Source organism: Nematolebias whitei, chromosome 1, assembly GCF_014905685.2.
Source record: "Nematolebias whitei isolate Nwh7 chromosome 1, NemWhi1, whole genome shotgun sequence".
Taxonomy (NCBI): domain Eukaryota; kingdom Metazoa; phylum Chordata; class Actinopteri; order Cyprinodontiformes; family Rivulidae; genus Nematolebias; species Nematolebias whitei.
The window spans coordinates 46348147-46367935 of NC_056498.1; the positions used below are offsets into that span (position 1 = coordinate 46348147).

Sequence of the window (19789 nt, forward strand, 5' to 3'; positions counted from 1 at the left end):
TAACATCAGTTATAATAAATGTAACATCAGTTATACTAAATGTAACAACAGTTATAATAACTATAACATCAGTTATAATAAATGTAACAACAGTTATAATAACTATAACAACAGTTATAATAAATGTAACAACAGTTATAATTAATGTAACATCAGTTATAATACATATAACAAATAACAGTTATAATATAACAACAGTTATAATAAATATAATAACAGTTATAATACATATAACAACAGTTATAATAAATGTAACAACAGTTATAATAAATGTAACAACAGTTATAATACATATAACAAATAACAGTTATAATATAACAACAGTTATAATAAATATAATAACAGTTATAATACATATAACAACAGTTATAATACATATAACAACAGTTATAATACATATAACAACAGTTATAATACATATAACAATAGTTATAATACATATAACAACAGTTATAATACATATAACAATAGTTATAATACATATAACAATAGTTATAATACATATAACAATAGTTATAATACATATAACAGTTATAATAAATGTCAGAAAGCAGAGTGTTTTTGTGCTGCTCACCCTTTTTCAGCTTGTAGGAGCAAAACTAATAAACTTCAGGCTCCAAAGAGACGTTGGTGTCTTCACCAGTTTGGACTAACTGTCATGCAGACGCTGCAATGGATGCAGCTGAGCCTGCATCAGGGTTGCCAGATAAATTTAAAATGTCTTATTTACCTCCTCCTTTTCTGTGAATATGTTCAACAAACACAACACCTCATCTTAGAACATCTTTACTCAGCACATGTGACAGTTTAGGTAAAAAAAAACTATAATTTTAAAGCCACAGTGCTATAGTTCATCATTTCTTATCTGGCAACCCGAATGACATGGAAACTACAGCGTTTTCATGTAAACCCACTCATTTTTTGTTTATTACCCCAATAAACATAGAAAAAACACTAAAGTTTCCAGAGGTTGTTCTGTGTAAACGGGGCCTTGCAGCAGGTGGATCACTTTGACTTGGTCACTTTAAAAGGAGCTCCGTGATGAAAACATCTGGACACTCCTGATTTAGACAGATGGTGAACGGGGTGGAAGGAAGAAGACAAAACGTTTTGAAAAACTTACATCGCTGTAGTGAGCGAAGCTCTGATCGCCTCCTGCGTAGATCTTTGAGACAAAGCAGTTCTGCTCCTGGTCTGCACGAACACACGACGCAGAAACACGAAGCGTTTTGAACATTTTCACGAAGGGATGCTTTTTTAAGAAGCAGGATTTTAATTTAGTGCAGGAGCACGGTGACGAAAACAACAGAAAGTCAACAAGCCAAAGAATCGTCTGTTTTTAAGCAACGACTGGAGGGACAGACGGGGGAGGGAGCCTCCAGAGAATGAACGTTTCCTCTCACCGTTCTCGGCGTCGGCAGCGACCCACGGGCCTTTGACGGGCGCCGGGCTCTTCCTGTTGCTGGTGGAGCGCGTGCCCAGCTGCCCGTTACCGCCGAGTCCGAACGAATCCATCTTTCCAGAGGCGGGCGTGAACGCCAGCGTGTGCTGCCTGGTCCATAAAATATTACGTTTTGTGATGTTTTCAAGCCGCTGGGTTTTCCGCCGAGAATCAAACGTGCAAAAAATATCCGACCAACTCACCGTCCACAGGCGATCTGCGTGACTACGTTTCCCATGAGCTCGAACACCTTCCTGGGGTTGATCTCGTGGTTTGTGGAGTTGTGGCCGAGCTGCCCGTACCCTCCGGCTCCGAAGGTGAACACACCTCCTTCCTGCAAGATCACCGGAGAATACGAGACCGGAACCGATTCAGAGGGGCGGAGCCTAACATCAGAACGTTCACGTTTTAAGGCTGAACTCCTCCGAAGTCGTGTCCAAAGTTTATAAGCACAGCCACAATTGTTGCTATTTAGTGTTTTTACTCAGAATATGAACGATTATTTTCTAAAGACATGATTTTTTATTTTTTTAACTGTAAAGACTGAAGTACACTAACTTTTGTTCTAAATCTTGGTTTTAAAATTAAACATTCACCCAATTAAAAGAAAAGCATTCGGCTCCTTTGATCTTTTGGGTTTATTGTTTTCCTTGTACGTAGAAGCACCAGACAGAATCGAGGCTTCATCAACAATCTCTGCCCATGAACCGTATGTTTGGGGTGGCAGCGGGCACTGGGTGAGGACACCTGAGCTCTGAACTCGGCTGAACTGATAAGGGTATAAAAGCAGGCAGAGGACGCAGCTCGAGGCAGATTCTTGTGATATTCATGTATTTTATATATATTTAAAATCTGTCCTGAAAAACTGGACTTGCAGGTAAATCCTGGCCAAGAATCTTCTGCTGTCGAGCGTGGTCCTTTGAGTAAACAACGTAAGCGAGTGTGTTTTTCTCCAACAGTTTAATCCTTAAAAGGTTCATTTCTTTCAAAATTTTTCCGGACCCACAGGACCGTGGACGTTCCAAAACGGAGGATGAAGAACAGAAAAAGGTTTCAGCTCTCGTTGAAACCGATTCAGGTTTGAAGGGAAGCTGAAAACTGTGATCGAACCTACGTGAATACATTTAATTAAATCAACAATTTGTTTCCAACGTTGGCAAAGTTTCACACAAACGGTCTACTTTTTGGTAAACGTTGGTTGATCGTGGCCCCTTTTACCACAAAACAAAACAAAAAAAGTGTTTAAATAAAGATGAAAACAGCAAAGTACTTATTATTATTGCACATTTACAGGCCTCTCTTGTAAATGAGTCCTCGAGGCTCAACCTGTCTACATAAAGTTTGAATGAATTTCATCGTTTTGTGTTCAAACTAAAAATGTCCCCCGTTAGATTTGAAAGAGACGTCCATCACGGGCCGCACAGAACCACTCAGAGGGCCGCAAATGGCCCGTGGGCCATACTTTGGACACCCCTGTTCTAGACACTCTATGGACACATCAAACTTTAGCTGCGTATCTAAAACTGACTGAGTCAGAGGCGTTTTGTGTTTGCTGAAGTCGATTAGCTGTGGCGGCCATCTTGAACGAGGTAAGTTTCTATTTATTTCCATATTAGGACAACGGACGGACTTCCATCCGGTTCTGTAGCCTAACCGTACCACTAACCCCAAAACACCATTTTAACGTGTCGGGACCGAGCTGTGGTCCCTGCTGGTCCCGACAGGCAGGGGAAGGTTCCAGAAACTGTCCTGAAATGGTAACGGAGCCCACGGAGCCCACGGAGCCTACCTTCGTCAGTGCGGCGGTGTGATCTTCTCCACAGGAAACGTAAATCACTTTCTGAGATCTCAGGGACTTCAGGAGGACCGGGTGACACCGATCTGTTAACAGAACCACCTGACGGTCAGCTTCTGGACTCTCTCAAGTACTTTACGGTTCCGACCACCCACCGTTCGTGTCGTTGAGACCCAGCTGGCCGAACTTGTTGCAGCCCCAACCGAAGACGGCTCCTGAGAGGGTGAGGGCGAAGCTGTGGGCTCCGCCTGCGGAGATCTGAGCGAAGGGGATCCCCTGCAGAGACTGAATCATCTGCGGCGTGGGGATGCTCTGTCCACTTAACCCCAAGCCGAGCTGACCCGATCGATTCTGGCCCCAGGAGAAGATCTGGCTGCCTGAGGACAAATACGAGCATCGTTATCATTAAAACACGCAGAGCGGAAGCAGAAGGAACGAACTGTGCTCACCTTTTGAAAGTGCGAGGGAGTGCCAGTAGCCACAGGAGATCTGGGTGATTTGAACGTCTGACAAACTCTTAATGTTTCTGAAATTTTCACACAAAACAAAAAGTTTAAACGTCCAAAACGAGGGCGAAGATACGAAACGTTCAAATCGTGCACGTGCTGCTGAATTTACCGCGGGACCCGAATGCATTCCTCGAAGTTATTTAAGCCCAGCTGTCCATCAGAACCCTGACCCCACGAGAACACCTGGCCTTTGTCGTTCAGAGCGAGCGTGTGGGACTCTCCGCACGACACCGCCACGATGATCTGCGCGTCCAGCGCCACCACCTGCTCTGAAACGACACAGACGGCTTCATGGGCGACGGCGTGACCCCGACGCGCGTCGTCCGCGTAAACACCACCAACCTGGTTTCTTCCTGGACTTCTCGTGTCCCAGCTGGCCCAGATCGTTGCAGCCGCAGGTGTACACGGTCCCGTCCTCCAGCAGGAAAGCCGTGTGTTTGCGGCCACACCCGACGTCGCTCACCCGCTTCCCCTGGAAGAATTCACATTTTTTGGGCTCGATCACGATCTCGTCGTCGATGCCTCCCAAACCCAGCTGCCCGTAGGAGGCGTTTCCCCAGCACAGCATGGTGGCTCCGCCCCTAAAATAAAAACAAAATGATAAAAATAATTGTGTTAATTAAGATCCACCGCAGTAATGTGTTAGAAGTGCAGCCAAAAACTGTTCAGATTAAAAACTGGGATTACAGCTGATAAACACTTTAAATTGACATTCCTAGTTTCACGAACGGACTTCCTGTGCGTTTCATAAAAAAATACAATCTTTGAAGGAACTCGTATCACCTTTGGTTGGTCCAGGGAGTTGAACCGGCGACCTTCCAACCACAGGCTCGCCTTCTCTAACCTCTGCACCACCACGCCCCACTAAAGTCTTTCACCTGAACATTTACCTGATTCTGATTATCGTTTGTTGAGCCGCCTGAAAGAACTCATCGCAAAGTCACGAAGACGGTAAAAAATAAAATTCATAAAGTTTCCCAGAACCACGTGTCCTTTCAAATTAAAAAAAGTGAATGGCCGCCAGCGATGAGCTGCGATTAAAACAGTCCAAGTGACTGAAAACAGGTCGGCGGTCCGTGGGGGGGCCGTCCGACATGAAGGAGTCTGGTAGTGTTTCACGTATTTAAGCTCCGATTTGTTGAGTAACATTTGCAAATAAGAAGACAAGTTAGGAACGGTAAACTTGTTTAAAATACGTTTTGTAGAAATTGAGCGCTTGAACGCCGAGCTCCGTCTTCACGGCGCTCCACTGACCCTCATGACCCCCCGCTCTGATTCCACGTTTCTCTGTTTCACGTTTAGCTGCAGACATGCTCACATTTCCACCTCGACGTCTTTACACTCGTCCGATTCTGCCGTATTTGTTTTAGACGTACAGGCTGCGGTCAATCGCTGAGCAGAGTCTGCCGAGTGCTTTGTTTACGGTGAGCGCGTACCCGCATTTCAAAACTGCATATCTGTTTAATCTGAAAATTATTTGACTGAGTTCAGGTTAACCTCTTCTTAATACGTTTAACTCTGACCTGAATGAGTCAGGCTTAAAAAGGCTCCTAAACTCAAGGGATGAGCCAGAGACATGCCGACACAAAACAGACAACTTGGCAAATAATCAGTTTTAAATTAGACCCGTAGGCACTTTGTTCCCAGCAGCCTGTCACAAAGACACACTGTTCCACTTTCTTCAACTCCATCTATAAAAATATACACTTTATAAACTAAAATGTAAACTTGAACACTTTTAGACACCTATTGATAATATGATTTAAAGTATATAGAGGGGAAATCTTGGTGTACATGAAAGACATTTATTTACACCAGATGTTGCCATCTGCTGGAGATGTTTTGAGTTTAAACCTCACTTTCCTCATTGCACAACATGCTCTCAATGTCAGTTTTATTTTATTTTTTTTAGCACATCTAAAAACAACTAAGTTCTCCAAAGTGACTTCCTGTCATGGTCAAGACCAGAACTGGACCCAAATGACTGGAAAAGCAGCCATGAAGTTTTAAAAAGTAACTTCTGTAAACTACTGATGGAGGCTGCATAAAACTACAAAAGTCTGGCTTCTCAGAAGCAAAAGAAATTAGTGGGGATTTTAAAATGTGCTACAGACTTGCACATTTAGTGTTTTAAACTAATTCATAAAAAGATCTGATTACTTTGGGGATAAACTGGTTAAAACTAGTTAAATAAACAATCATAAAATAACTTTTCTTACTCATTTGACTTTAATATGAGCTGTCAGTATCAATAGATGCCTTTATTGCCACAATATATTAAAATATCTAAATTAAAGAAGCCAACAGTGGAGTTAATAAAGTAAATGTTAAGGTTTATGTGAAAGTTGGAAACTGTTGATTAGATCAACCATGACGTCACATGACTAAGTTAAGGGTTTAACACGATGGTATTCCCCCTGATAATTATATTCAACTCTAAATTATAAATAAAAACTCTGGACACCATAAGGATTATAATAATCCTTATTTTAACTTGTAGTAAAAGAGTTGGCAGGCTACAGCATAAATGCAAGTTCATTTTCTGACTCAAATCGACATTTAATAGTTGAGCATTTAATATATGTTTCGGGACTATTATTATTTTATTGAGACAAAGACGCCAGTTTGTTAAGTTTGAGTAAATGTTTTAAAAGTGACCATTAAAGCCACGAGCAGCAGCAAATCTTACCTAACCTCCAGCAGAAACAACAGCGTTACTGGTTCCGGTGTTGGTTCGGCGGCTGGTTCGGGTGCTAAAAGCCCACACTTCAACACATTTTGGGCGGTTGATGCTTTAAGGCAATTAGCAGCTAAATAAAAACAATAATTCCTCCTCACCAAAGCACTGTCAACAACTGCTTTGAGCTGCTATAATGCTAGTAACGAAACTCCACCAAGTTAGCCGAAACTCACTCTGAGTTTCCGGTTCGTTCCTAAAAAAATAAAAGCAGGTAGTGACGGAAATTCGACTAATTAGACAAAAAAAAACGCTAAATAATAATTTTTCAGAAACTAAGATGAATAATTAAGTAAAACTATTTGAAAATTGTTTTAATTTCAGTTACTGTCAAGGTAAACAAACGCCACTTCAATTCGCTGTTTGTGTTTTGAAAAGCATCTCATTTAACCGGATGTTCTAGATTACTACCGTAAAGTGACTTAACGTTGGTGAAGAAATGTCGTGAAGCGTCTATAGCGCGTACGCATGCGCACACCGTGTAAAACCGACAGTTTTAAAAAATATATATATTTAACTTTTATTTATGCAGGTAATCTCATTGAGTCACGAGAATTCATTTTCTAAAGATACATGTTTTAGACAGACAACATAAATAAACAACAATAATAACAATTAAAAACAATTGTCACTAAAGTTCATGATCCAGGTAAAAATCCAGCAATGTTCAGTCAGGTCATCTGAATGTTTTTTTTTTTTTTTTGCTGATACGTTTCTTCCTTCATCCAAAGGACTTCTTCAATCTGAGGAGCCACCAAACAAACTGGTTTCCACAAACAGCATACTCCATAGTAGAGTAATCTGACCCGGCCCTAGCCCATAGCCATCATTTACGAACCCCACCCGACCGGACGAATTAACAGTAATTACAGGTCCTAACCCGAACAAACACAGACCTTTTTAATTAAGCTTTTTAACGGTCGGCTGAGTAAAGGGGGCAGAAGATCAGAGCTGAGGGGGTGTTTGTCCTTTCATGGCCGTCAAAGTGCATTAAATCCCTGCTTCTGTCTGCAGTCTGCATTATTCAGACACGGACCCTGCTCTGACATGTCAGATATTTCATGATCTCACATGTTTGGGTCGTCGGCCTTGTGCGTCCACTGAGTGCAGCAGCTGAATGAACGTCCATTTCGGCTGATGGATCGCTGGCAGTAGTTCATCTGAAGCTTAACTGAACTTTTTACCTCTTTCGATGCCGGTCAGCGCACGGTCAAATGGCCGGTGCAGCTGGTGCTTGTATGGCAAGCCATGTTGCCATATAATTGGATCCCAGCTGCGCGCATCCCCTGACTCAATCAAAAGCCCGACAACGACCCCGCCCGGCCCTAATCTGGGTCGGGCGGGGTCGGGTTCTGGGTTAGAAATGACAGCTCTACTCCATAGTGAGAAAAAACAGTTTGCTGGTGCTAGGATGTCCTCCGGGGCCCGCCCTCTCCCTCATCTCAGCAAAAAAAGAAACTGTCCAGATGACCTGACTGAACATTGTTAAAAACAATAGTGTTATAAAAACAATAAAATCCAAGTGTCCTATAAAACAAGGTAAAATACTAAAAACAAGAACATATGCTTACGTTTTTCTAATGACCTTATCAAATGTTTAAAATCCTTTAAAGAAATCAAAGTTGACAGCTTCAGATCTTGTTGCAAGGTGTTCCAGGAGCAGAGTAGGAAAATACCTTTTTGCCGAGTTCAGTCCACACTAAAGGAACGCTGCAGGTAACGATGGCCTGAGAGCGCACGCCGTAACTGCACTGACGACGTGACATGTGGGAGGAGATATTGGAAGGCAGCAGACCAAGGAGGGATTTATAGATAAAAACGAGCCAGTGTTAAGAGTCTGCGTGTAGATAAGATGACCAACTGACCCATGAGTACAGGGTGCAGTGATGGGAATGATAGTTACAACCAGTTATGAATCTTAGTGCGCCATGGTAGACAGCATCCAATGTGCAAGATATCTGCAAGGTGCTGGCAGGAGCATTCATGTAAATAATGTCACTGTAGTCAATGGATGGAAGGAAAGAAACGGTTTCAAGGCGTTTTCTAGCATTCAGAGTTAGACAGGATCTATTTCTGAAAAAGAAACCTAATTTTTCTTTCAGTTTCTTTAACAGGTTTTCCAGATGTGGTTTAAAAGAGGGATGTGCATCGACCAAAATTCCCAAATATTTGTGGATCTACAAACTCCATAGGAACACCATGCATGGATGAGATAGGAGGAAGAGTTGGTGGCACCAACATTCTGTTGGAAAACAACATCCCTTTGGTTTTATCAGCGTTTAGCACCAGTTTGAGATGGAATAAGTCTGACTGGATGATGTCGAATCCAGACTGTAACAGCTGGAAAACCTTGGTGACTGTGTTAGTTCAGCAATAAATAACTGCATTGTCAGCAAAGAGATGCAAGGAGGCGTCAGGAATGTTTAGACCTCAGTTACTTACATAAATTGTAAAAGAGGTGTTCCTAAAACTGAGCCTTGTGGAACACCATTGGTGACCGTTAGGTAGCTAGATGAAATACCGTTATGTCGAACACATTGCCTCTGACCTGAGAGATTGTTTGAGAACCAGCCAACAGTGTGATCTGAAAAGCCAATATCTGAGAACTTATGGCATAAGACGTCATGGTCTACAGTATCAAAGGTTTTGGACAGGTCTAAGTAAAGTCCAGCACAGTGATCCTTAGCGTCCAAAGCTTTAACAGCATCATCAAAAACCTTTAGCAAGCAGTCACTGTGCTGTGTTAAATAAAATAAAGGTTGAATTAATTAATTAATGAATGTGTTGTTTCCTGAAGCCAGATTGGTGAGAAGATAAAATATTAAAATAATCCAGATTCTTCTTGGCCTGAGTATTTGTCCGTTTGTCTAAAACCTTAGCTAAAATACAGAGTTTGGAAATTGGTGAATAATTGTTCAGTATAGTGGGGTCTCCTCTTTACAGTAATAGCAGCACAAAAGCTGTTTCCAAACATTCGAAACGTATTATTTTATATGGACAGATTAAAAATGTACGACACTGGTTCAGCTATAATTTGTGCAGCTATTTAAAAATGAGGAGGGAGGTCATCAGGGCCACCAGTTGAATAGCCCTGCTCTAGACCTTTAGCTTTAATGGAAGCTCTTATTGAGTAAATTGCAACCAGACTTTCTTGCTGTTGCCCATAGCTGGTCCCTCATGTGCACGAGGTCAGCTAGGTCAGAAATAAACCAGGTGCGATCCCGGCCCTTAATTCTAAACTGGCAAAAATGATCATATTTATTTACAAAATGAATGAAACTATTACGAAAATAGTTCAAAGCAAGATTCACATCGTCAGTTAATGAAATACGCCAGTTAAAATGGAACAAATCCAAAGAACGTTGAGTTTCACAAAGAAAGCAAGAAAGTTTCACGTTAGTTGAGAAAACTGCAACTAACTAAACAAAATGTGTCAAGCCAAAAGTTTAATATCAGCTGAAGTCGTGTTTTTCCATGTGCTCCATGTTTTATTTTTGAAAAAGAAATTTATAACGAGAAAAATCTGGCACTTGGCTAGCCATTAGCCTAGCCTAATGAAGACTCCAAACTCCGTGCTCCAGGTATTAAAGACATAACGATTTGACACAACTTCAAAAATCACCAGACAGTTCCTTTACCGAGGCGTCACCTGCACAGCCATGAAGAAAACAAAAGCCTGACAGCAACATGGAAACAGCTGGAAACAGAACCAGTAAACAAACGGTGTGCTGGAACACTGTGTGAACCCGATGTTGGGAGGGGTGATGACTAACTGAGAGCGTCGGAGAGGATGAACTCACAGTATGATGAAGGCGAGGATGACGAGGGTCACCAGGGTCATCCTCTGACAACAGGGAGGCTGGAAAACTGAAACAAACAACAACAACTCTGAAACAAACAACAACTCTGAAACAAACAACGTGACGGTAAATAAGGACGGGGTAAAGAAGTGGAGGGGTCAAGATGTGTTTGGCTTCAGGCCCTAAAATGACCAAATCCACCTCTGCTCCAGGGGTGCCACCAAGGGGGGACCAGTGGGGGCAATGGTTACCAGTTAAAAAAAATTGATGAGTACCCCCATTGGCCCACTTTGTCCAGATAGTTTTATCCTCTTGAGTCTCAAGCTTTTGGTTGGTGTGTATTTTTAATTTTTACAAGCTATAACTAGTAGAACCTCAGAAACACAAAAAACGAAAAATGTTTTTTGAGCAGCTACGAGGTAAAATATATATTTTATCTAAATTAAAAATAAAGCTTAAAATCCAGTCCCCCTGCAGGACAGCGGGTATAAAACCAACATCCTCAACATCAGGATGCAAAGTCTCAGCAGGTTTCGTGTAAAATATAATTTTATAAATATAAATTTAGGAGAGGACAATAAAAATGTTTAAACTCGAACGTTTCTAGTAAATGTTTTGTTCAATTTAAAGATGAACTTTTGTGTTTTTCAGGGAAAGGTTTGAGGCCTGATGTAAAGAGACTGAACTTATTAAAACTGGACTGTTGTGGAACTCCAGATGTTCTCGGTTCTGTCTCTGAACATCCCATCATCAGTGAAATAACTTATAAAATAAGAAACGGAGGTAATTCTTTAAGTTTCGTGCTACCGACAGCTTTCGTTTAGCAGAATTAGCTTAGGCTAAATTAGGTTTTGCCAACTTCAAGTCCTTTAATAAAATTCACAAGATTGTTCCTGTCTGTTGTGGGCGTGTCTTGAAGAATCCGTTAGGCACGCTATTGGCTGACTACGTGTGCACGACACGATGTGGTTGGTCGACACAGCTTCGACCGAAAAGAGACAAACATAAAAGTATTTCCTGCAAAAATGCAGTGTGAATGCTTATTGCTGAAGAACTTGCTGAAAAACAGCTGAAATTAGCTAAAAACATGCTGAATTTCAGCTGAAAATGAAGAACAAGCCTAAATTAGCAGAAGAAAACAGAAAGAACATATATTTGCTGAATTGCTTTAAATAAACACAAATTAGCACAGAAATTACTAGCTAAAAAAAATGTTAAAAGGTAGCTGAAAAGGGAGAAAGAAGCTTAACTTACCAGAAGGAAGTGGAAAGAGCTGAAATTAGCTTTAAAAAAGGTGGAATCAGCTGAAAAAGCTAAAAATCATACAAAACAGCTAAATAGTAGCTGAAATAACTTAAACTAAGGAGCATAACAAGCTGAGATTAGCAGAAAGAAGTTCATTAGGCTGAAAGCAGGAATTACCATGAAAAACTTGAATTTATCTGAAAACAGCTGAAATTAGCTAATTAAAAAAAAAATGCTAAAAATGTAGTTGAAAAAGTAGACCAAGCTTAAATTAGTAGAAGAAAGCAGAAAGAATACACGTTTTCCCAATTAGGCTTGAAGAAGCAGAAATGAGCACAAAGAAGCAGATATTATCTGAAAAAAGCTGAAATTAGTTTAAAAAAAAAAACTGCTGAAAAGTAGCTAAAAAAGCAAAAAGCTGAAGATACAAGAAGGAAGAAGAGAGAGCACATTTTTGCTGAATTAAGCTGAAAATAGTTTAAACGAGTACACAAAATGTAGAATTAGCCAAAAAAAAAGCTAAAAATAGCATAAACAGCTAAATTGTAGCTGAAATAGCAGAAAAAAACTGAAACTTGCAGAAATAAACTGAAAGGCTCATAATAAGCTGAAATTAGCAGAAAGAAGTTAGAAAAAGTTCAAAAAAGTTCTAGTTAACAGAAGTATCTGAAAGGAGCACAAAACAGCTGAAAGTAGCTGAAATTAGCTGATTACACAAAGAAGCTGAACAAAATGTGAAAGGAGCAGTAAAAGTTTGTAAACAGAGCTAAAGATTTGAAGGATGTAAAATGAGCTCAATTCATTTTGTGTGAGGTATAAAAATGTCAGAAAAGGCTAAATATTTCAAAAAGCTAAAGCTGCACCAATACCAAACGTCAGAGCAGGATTGTCCTGGACAGACAGCTTCAAGGTGGAGGTGGGAGTGCATCAAGGATCGGCTCTGAGCCCCTTCTTGTTTGCTCTGGTGATGGACCCACTAACAGATGAGGTCAAGCAAGAATCCCCGTGGACGATGATGTTTGCAGATGACGTTGTGATCTGTGGTGAGAACAGGGAACAGGTGGAAGAGAACTTGGAGAGGTGGAGGTATGCACTTGAAAGAAGAGGAATGAAAGTCAGCCGTAGTAAGACAGAGTCCATGTGTGTGAATGAGAAGGAGGAGGTGGAACAGTGAGGCTACCATACCATACCACTTTATTTATAAAGCACTTAAAACAGCAACAAGGCCAACAAAGTGCTGTACAGACAGAACAACAGGTAACACACGAAGCAAAATACAAAATGAGGTAAATCAGAATATAGACATAAAAACGATGCAGATAATGACAAACCAGTGTGGAGCGTACAGGATCAAAACACAGATCATCTGGTGTTGAAAGCTACTGAATAGTAGTGAGTTTTTAAACGGGACTTGAAAACCGAGAGGGAGGGGGCCAGTCTGACAAGCAGAGGTAACTCGTTCCAAAGTCTTGGTCCTGCTACAGAGAAGGCCCTGTCACCTCTGCGCTTAAGACGAGTTCCTGGAACTGTGAGGAGCAACTGGTCCGCTGACCTCAGGGAACGTGGTGGGACGTATGGGCTACAAGGAGCACAGGTCACAAAGGTGCAGGACTTCAAGGACTTGGGGTCCACTGTCCAGGGAAATGGAGAGTGTGGTGAAGAGGTGAAGAAGAGAGTCCAGGCAGGATGGAGAAAAGTTTCAGGAGTGATTTGTGACAAAAAGGTGTCAGCAAAGATCAAAGGAAAAGTTGACAAGACAGTGGTGAGACCAGCTATGATGTATGGTCTGGAGACAGAGACATGGACAAAAAGACACGAGACAGAACTGGAAGTAGCAGAAATGAAGATGTTGAGGTTCTTCTGAGGAGAGACAAGGATGGAGAAGATCAGGAATGAGATCATCAGAGGTACAGCACAACTGGGAGATAAAGTTAGAGAGGACACACTGAGATGGTTTGGACATGTCCAGATGAGAGACAGTGGTTTGGACATGTCCAGAGGAGGGACAGTGGTTTGGACATGTCTAGAGGATGGACAGTGGTTTGGACATGTCCAGAGGAGGGACAGTGGGTATACTGGTAGAAGGATGTTAGAAATGCAGCTGCCAGTAAAAAGACAAAGAGGAGATGTATGGATGCAGTTAGAGAGGACATGGAGGTAGCTGGAGTGAGGACAGAGGATGCAGAGGACAGAGTGAGACGGAGGAGGAGGACTAGCTGTGGCGACCCCTGAAGAGGGAAAAACCAAAAGAAGAAGAAGAAGAAGAAGATAGCAGGATTGTCCTGAAGAGCCAAACGTTTTGATTTATGGTTTGTTTAACTTCAGGATGAGAAAGATGCTGAGACACGTACAGAATAGTTTAAAGAAACCCTTAATAATAAATGTAACCAGGATCACAACAGTGTGAACGCTTCAAGAACGTTCACACCAATAAATGGTTTCCAGTAGTCGTCATGAGGTTGTGTGAATAGTCTGAAACCCCCGGCATTCCTTCGAGGACAGCTCAGTTTTCTGCTTTTAAGGACTTTAATTAGTTGCTTTCATTTCAGACTGAAGCCTTCAGGCCTGAAGGAGGTCCTGATGTAAACCAGGAGCTCAGGGTTCCACCTCCACAGAGTCTGACGACAAAGACGTGGACGTGTGTGATCTACGTTTGTCTCCAAACCAGGTTAAAACTATCAAATCACTTTTTATTGTTTCCATGAAGTAAAACACTTCGAGGAGTGCGCTGAGGGTTAATTATAGCTTGTCTTCTCCATCAGAGGCCGCATTTTTATGCAAACCTTTACGTAACTGCCCTCAGGTGTCACGCCTGTTTACATGAGGGTGGAGCCCAGGTGCGTCTTGAAGGTGCAGTTCTTCCAGTTGTTCGGGTTGGATCTGGGACTTTCTGCCTTTGTGTGGCGCGCCGGGGGCCGACGTCTCACAGCTGCAGGAATTTAAGCAGAGCAGATGGAAGGACAGCTCAGCACTCAGACGGTCAGAGACGAGGACGGACAACATGTTGTACCTGCTGGGAGTGAGTAAACTGCTGCTTCTGCTCGTTACATTTACCTTCAGCTCGTCTTCAGCTCGTCGACCCGAGCTGAACTAACTGCTGCGTCTCTGTTTCTCTGTGTTCAGATCGTGATCGGACTATTTCTCATCGTCATCTGCTTTTCAAAGGAACTCAGAGGGGTAAGAATCATTTCCTCCTTTCATCTGGGATAGAAAGTTACCTCGATGATGCTTTTGCTCGTATTTATACACATATCAGTGTGTCTGTTAGCAAAATATCTCACAAACCACTGATCGAATCTACAACTCATTCAGAGTCGGCCCAGTTAAAGATGGCTGCCACAACCAAATGATCTTTAAGAACACTAAAATGACTGAAACGGTCAATTTGACAAACATTTAGGCTAAATTTGGTGTGGTGGTAGCTGAGAGTCATCCTCGACACGCACTCTGAGCATAAACTCCCACAAATCACGACATCATGCCGAACATATTTTCTTTTAGCCTTCTTCACCCTTACCCTGAAACCCAGGTAGATAAATCTAACCAGGTGGAGTCAGGTCCTCTGGACGGATTCTCCTTTACTGAAACGTTTCGTCTTTTATCCAGAGGACTTCTTCAGTCTGAGGAGCTGCAACAAACTCAGTCTTATAAATAGCACCTTCTCATAGTGGACCATCCAGTTTGTTGTTGACATCAAGAACCAGCTGTTCACACGATAAAGGACCATCAGCCTAACGATGGATCGTTAGTGCCCTGATGGCCGCTTGCTATTCACAGAGCTGAGTGATGCTAGCAACAGCATTGTAAGAGGGGGACAGTTGGACACGGAGGCTCCGCCCCATTTAATGATGGACAAGTTCTCGTCACAAAGATGGCCTCCTTCACTCCTCTCAACCCTTTGTTCCTCTCTATCCAGGATGTGCACATCTTCATCCCTGAACGAGTGACCTCTGACCTGCAGATGAGTCTGAGGTCGACACTCATCTCCAGACCAGCGGCCTCTCTTTCAGGAATGAAGTTCATATCCTTGAAGATCCTTTCTCTTTGTGAAGAAAACCCATCCATCATTAAACAGGGGCGGAGCCTCCATGTCCAACTGTCCCCCTCTTACAATGCTGCTATTGCTAGCATCACTCAGCCCTCTGCGAATAGCAATAACGATCCATCATTAGGTTGATGGTCCTCCATCATGAACAGCTGGTTCTGGATGTCAACAACAAACTGGTTGATCCACCATGAGAAGATGATATTTATAAGACTGAGTTTGTTGCAGCTCCTCAGACTGAAGAAGCCCTTTGGATAAAAGACAAAATGTTTCAACAACAAGAATCCATCCTGAGGACCTGACTCCACCTGGTTGGGCTTCTTCACCCTTGTCCTTCGTTCAGACTTTGTTTTAAATTGTTTAGGAAATAAAAATAATATAAATTGTTGTTATGAGAAGTTCTCTTCGAGAGTGAAAGTAAAGTTTGATTATTGTTGCCCGCAGACTAAAAAACCTCCCAAGTGTCAACCTTCTGAGTCCAACTCCAACTGCAAGATGGTGAGTCCAAACCCCGCGTTCAGCGCTGAGATGAGTTCAGGTGGTTGTGGCCACAAATACCTGACGTTTGTGTCTTCAACAGAAGGATCTGAGCGAGGAGGACGTGCACCTGCTGGCCAAGATCCTTTCAGTCGGACTGGTGGACGCAGATCCCAACTACCTCCACCACCTCAAAGGCTACAGAGATCTACGAGGAGCCTGATCCCATCCGAAGAAAGAGAAGCTCAACCAGTGACTGATGGTCCCAAATTAAAGACGTTCCTGTGGATGTTTAAAGACCGTGCCGAGATCGGGTCGATCTCCTCCAGAAGTTCCACAGTCGGAGGAACGACAAACTCTTTGTTCAGGTCCACGACTCTTTGCCGGCTAAACTGGATCCTGACTGCGTCGTTCCTGTTTGCAATGGGAGAGTTTAGTTTGTTGACGACAGACGTTCAGATATGGAACACACAGCTGAGCTGACGTGTGCGTTCGAGGCTTTATCTTTATTTTCACGTTGGTGACACGTGACCAACATGTTTTGAAACATTAAACACCTGTTGCTCAGATACTTAATGAGTTTACGGACTTCGTGTTGGAGGCGTGGGTCCACAAGACTCTGGGTACGTTTCAAAAACGAGCTCCTACTTTTTGTTCACGCGTAAACGGAGACATTTAAAACTATATTTTAAAAGAGGAAATTAATTTAACAGAACCCAGTTGTTGGAGCTTGTTTGTGGACTGGAACGGTGCTGGTTTACTGAGATCCACTTCAACAACATTTATAAATTCTTCCGTACGTTTTTCAGCATCTTTCTCGTTCCAAAGTTTTTGTGCTATTTCAACAAATCTGTTTTCTTCTGCTCATTTTTAGCTTGTTCTACCGTTTCAGCTATCTTCTTAGCATTTTTAACTAATTTCAGCTGTTTTCAGATAAATTAATTTTTTGTGGTAATTTCTGTTAATTTTAGCCAAACTGATTTATTTATGCTAATTTCAGCTTGTTATGTTCCCTTCAGATTTTTTGTGCTTGTTGCAGCATTTTATGCTATTTCAGCTACTTTTATGCTAATTTAGCTAATTAATTTGAATGCAAATTTGAGCGTTTTCAGCTAATTCCATATGTATTTAGCTCATTTCAGCTCCACTTCCTTCTGGTAGTTTCAGCTTCTTTCTGCTGTTTCAGCTACTTTTCAGCTATTTTCAGTTTGTTTTAGCTAATTTCCTAATTTTTGTGCTAATTTCTGCTTATTTAAACCCAATTCAGCAAATATGTTTCTTTCTGGGGTTTTTTCTGCTAATTTAGGCTCGTTCTTCCATTTCAGCATTTGTTTTTAGCTAATTTCAGCTGTTTTTCCAGCAAGTTCTTCAGCAACGAGTGTTCACACTGCATTTTTGCAATTTCTCTAGTTTTTTCTTGTCATCATAACCTTTTGCTCCAAGGCTAAACTCATTTTAGGATTAAAGTCAGAGGTTGAGATTAGGGGCTGTGACTCTTGGAGTCAAAATTGTGAGAAAATTAGCAAATTTTCAGTTGGAGTCTTGCTGAGGTGACTGCAACCATCGAGCTGTGCAATCTGAGCAGACAATTTATTTAAATCACGACCAACTGCAAACAAAAATACTAGTTTGTTTAACGGTACTCTTGTCCACGCACATTATTTTGTCATCGCCCATCCTTGCCCACCAGCCCCACGTGGACTCGGTTTTAAATCAACATCCGGGTGTTTTTTTAGACCTCTGATGTTTTCTTAAAGCCCCATGCAGACGTCAAGGAGCAGCTCCAGAGGTCCTCAACTGGGTTGAAGGCATCGGCAACAAACCTGGGAATATTTTGAGATAGAATTTGCCACATAAGCTTTTTGTAATTCAGACAAAACTCAAGGGATAAAACTGCAAACCTCTATAAGTCATGAGGAAAAAAACAGAAACTCAAAGATTTTGAGACATTTGCAAAATGGAAATTTTTATACGAGGTGTGGAAGGAACGTTCAGAGTCGTACAGACGGGGACTAAACGTCTCAGGACGTTGTTGATGATCAGTCCTTTGCTTTGTTCTTTCCTGGAATAGAGACAAAAACCACAGAAATGTAAACAATAGAAATGCACAGAATGAAAATGAGAAAAACGCGCGGTGACTTTGCCTTACTCCAGACACGACTGTCGAGCTCCTCCCCGAGCAGGTAGAGTAAGGTCACCACCGACATGTTGAACAAGAAGAAGCCCATCAGACCAGCGGCGCTGAAATACCCCAGGAGGGGGTACACCCAGATTCCTACTGACAAATACACCCAGATTATCCTGAAAAAACACGTTCAGAAGACTCAGAGACAAGGCCACGAGATGAACCTGTACCATCTTGTCTCAAAGAAAAACGTGCCGGCATCACAAGTTGCCCTGTTTACATGAAACAGCAAATGAGCATCTGAGAATAAAATCTACAAAGTCCTGTGTGTTTGTGATTTTTACTGTCAAACATGGAAGGAGGCGAACGAGTTTACCCCCGAGCTGTTTGCACTTTATTAACATTTTGACTCAACATTCTGAAGTTGGGTTCTGTAAAAAACATATAATAATTAATATTTTACCTCTTGTAAAAACTCTTTGAACGCCCTCAGTTTGGAAAAACTGTTTATTCTGGAAGCACATGCACAAGCTAACGGCTAACGGCTAATCTGAATGCAGCTATAAGCTAAAAGTGCTAACATCTTAAAATAACTTCTCTAAGGTGATTTATGGAAATGCTTCTTTTGATTCCTTTACACCACAATCAGTTGGACATTATTGTTACTGACATTATATTTACACATAATTCAGATCAGTTCAAATCACGGCTAGCTAGCTTTAGCACTTCTGTTGCAGCATGGGGGCACTTTTTGCAGGGAGTTCATAACATTTCTGCAGAAATAACCATGCAATAAAAAACTGGCTGCAGTGTAAAGATTCAGAAGGAACAAACAACTTTTACATAAACTGACATATAATCTGTGGCTTTAAGATGATGTGGTTTGGAAGTGGGCTGCGTGGAATCATCACCATCAGCCTCTCTGAGACTTCAGTCTTACTTTATTTAAATATTAGCACCATCTGTTTTTCTTTATAGTTATTTTGGTAGAAATTATATAAAAAGACTGTCAGAAATGACCCCCGGCTCTGCGCATGTATTACTGTGTAATACTAAACTGACTGTAAAGATTTATAAAGTTGCATTCCCACAAATTGCTATGAAACTTTATTGATCTCATTTGGTTTTAGCTGCGTTTGGACTGTCAACAATTTAACTCTGAGGCCATAATTTGCAAACTATTTAAGTTGTTTCAGCCTTGTGTTCACACGAAAATGGTTTGAGGAGCCTTAAAAAACATAAGAGTATAACGTGCAGCGTCATTCTGTCAGGATCTGTATCTTTTGGTGGTTTCGGTACTTTGTGTTTTTGGTTTTAGTTCTCTTTGTTTATTCCTTTAGACGTTAACTTTTCGTATTTTTCCAAGGTGTTAAGATGTTTTTAGTGTTTCGTCACGTTTAGTACTTTTCCACAGTCTGCTCCTCCTGCTCCTCCCACTCGCACCTGTTTATCATTAGGCCCGAGCAGCAAAGCGCTGCGAAGGCCTATTGTAATTGTGCTGTTTATTAGGCCCGAGCAGCAAAGCGCTGCGAAGGCCTATTGTAATTGTGTCGTTTCTTATTAGGCCCGAGCAGCAAAGCGCTGCGAAGGCCTATTGTAATTGTGTCGTTTATTA

General features: G+C 41.6%; 2 protein-coding genes across 2 annotated transcripts in view; both read right to left on the minus strand.

Moving 5' to 3' along the window:
* The window catches only part of herc4 (HECT and RLD domain containing E3 ubiquitin protein ligase 4), a 15497-nt gene extending 8877 nt beyond the window's left edge, over window positions 1–6620 (minus strand). The window contains exons 1-9 of the mRNA XM_037677880.1: window positions 6435–6620; window positions 4088–4326; window positions 3855–4014; window positions 3686–3762; window positions 3392–3613; window positions 3231–3322; window positions 1645–1775; window positions 1404–1552; window positions 1124–1194 (exon numbers count right to left, since the gene is read on the minus strand). Of these exons, the coding sequence (XP_037533808.1) occupies window positions 1124–1194; window positions 1404–1552; window positions 1645–1775; window positions 3231–3322; window positions 3392–3613; window positions 3686–3762; window positions 3855–4014; window positions 4088–4313 (1128 nt within the window). The 5' untranslated portion in view covers window positions 4314–4326; window positions 6435–6620. The remainder of the gene's footprint in view (window positions 1–1123; window positions 1195–1403; window positions 1553–1644; window positions 1776–3230; window positions 3323–3391; window positions 3614–3685; window positions 3763–3854; window positions 4015–4087; window positions 4327–6434) is intronic.
* Window positions 6621–18088: 11468 nt separating this feature from the next.
* LOC119422272 (androgen-dependent TFPI-regulating protein) overlaps window positions 18089–19789 on the minus strand; it is a 25423-nt gene continuing 23722 nt past the window's right edge. Inside the window, exon 6 of the mRNA XM_037689630.1 lies at window positions 18089–18350. Within this exon, the coding sequence (XP_037545558.1) occupies window positions 18089–18350 (262 nt within the window). The remainder of the gene's footprint in view (window positions 18351–19789) is intronic.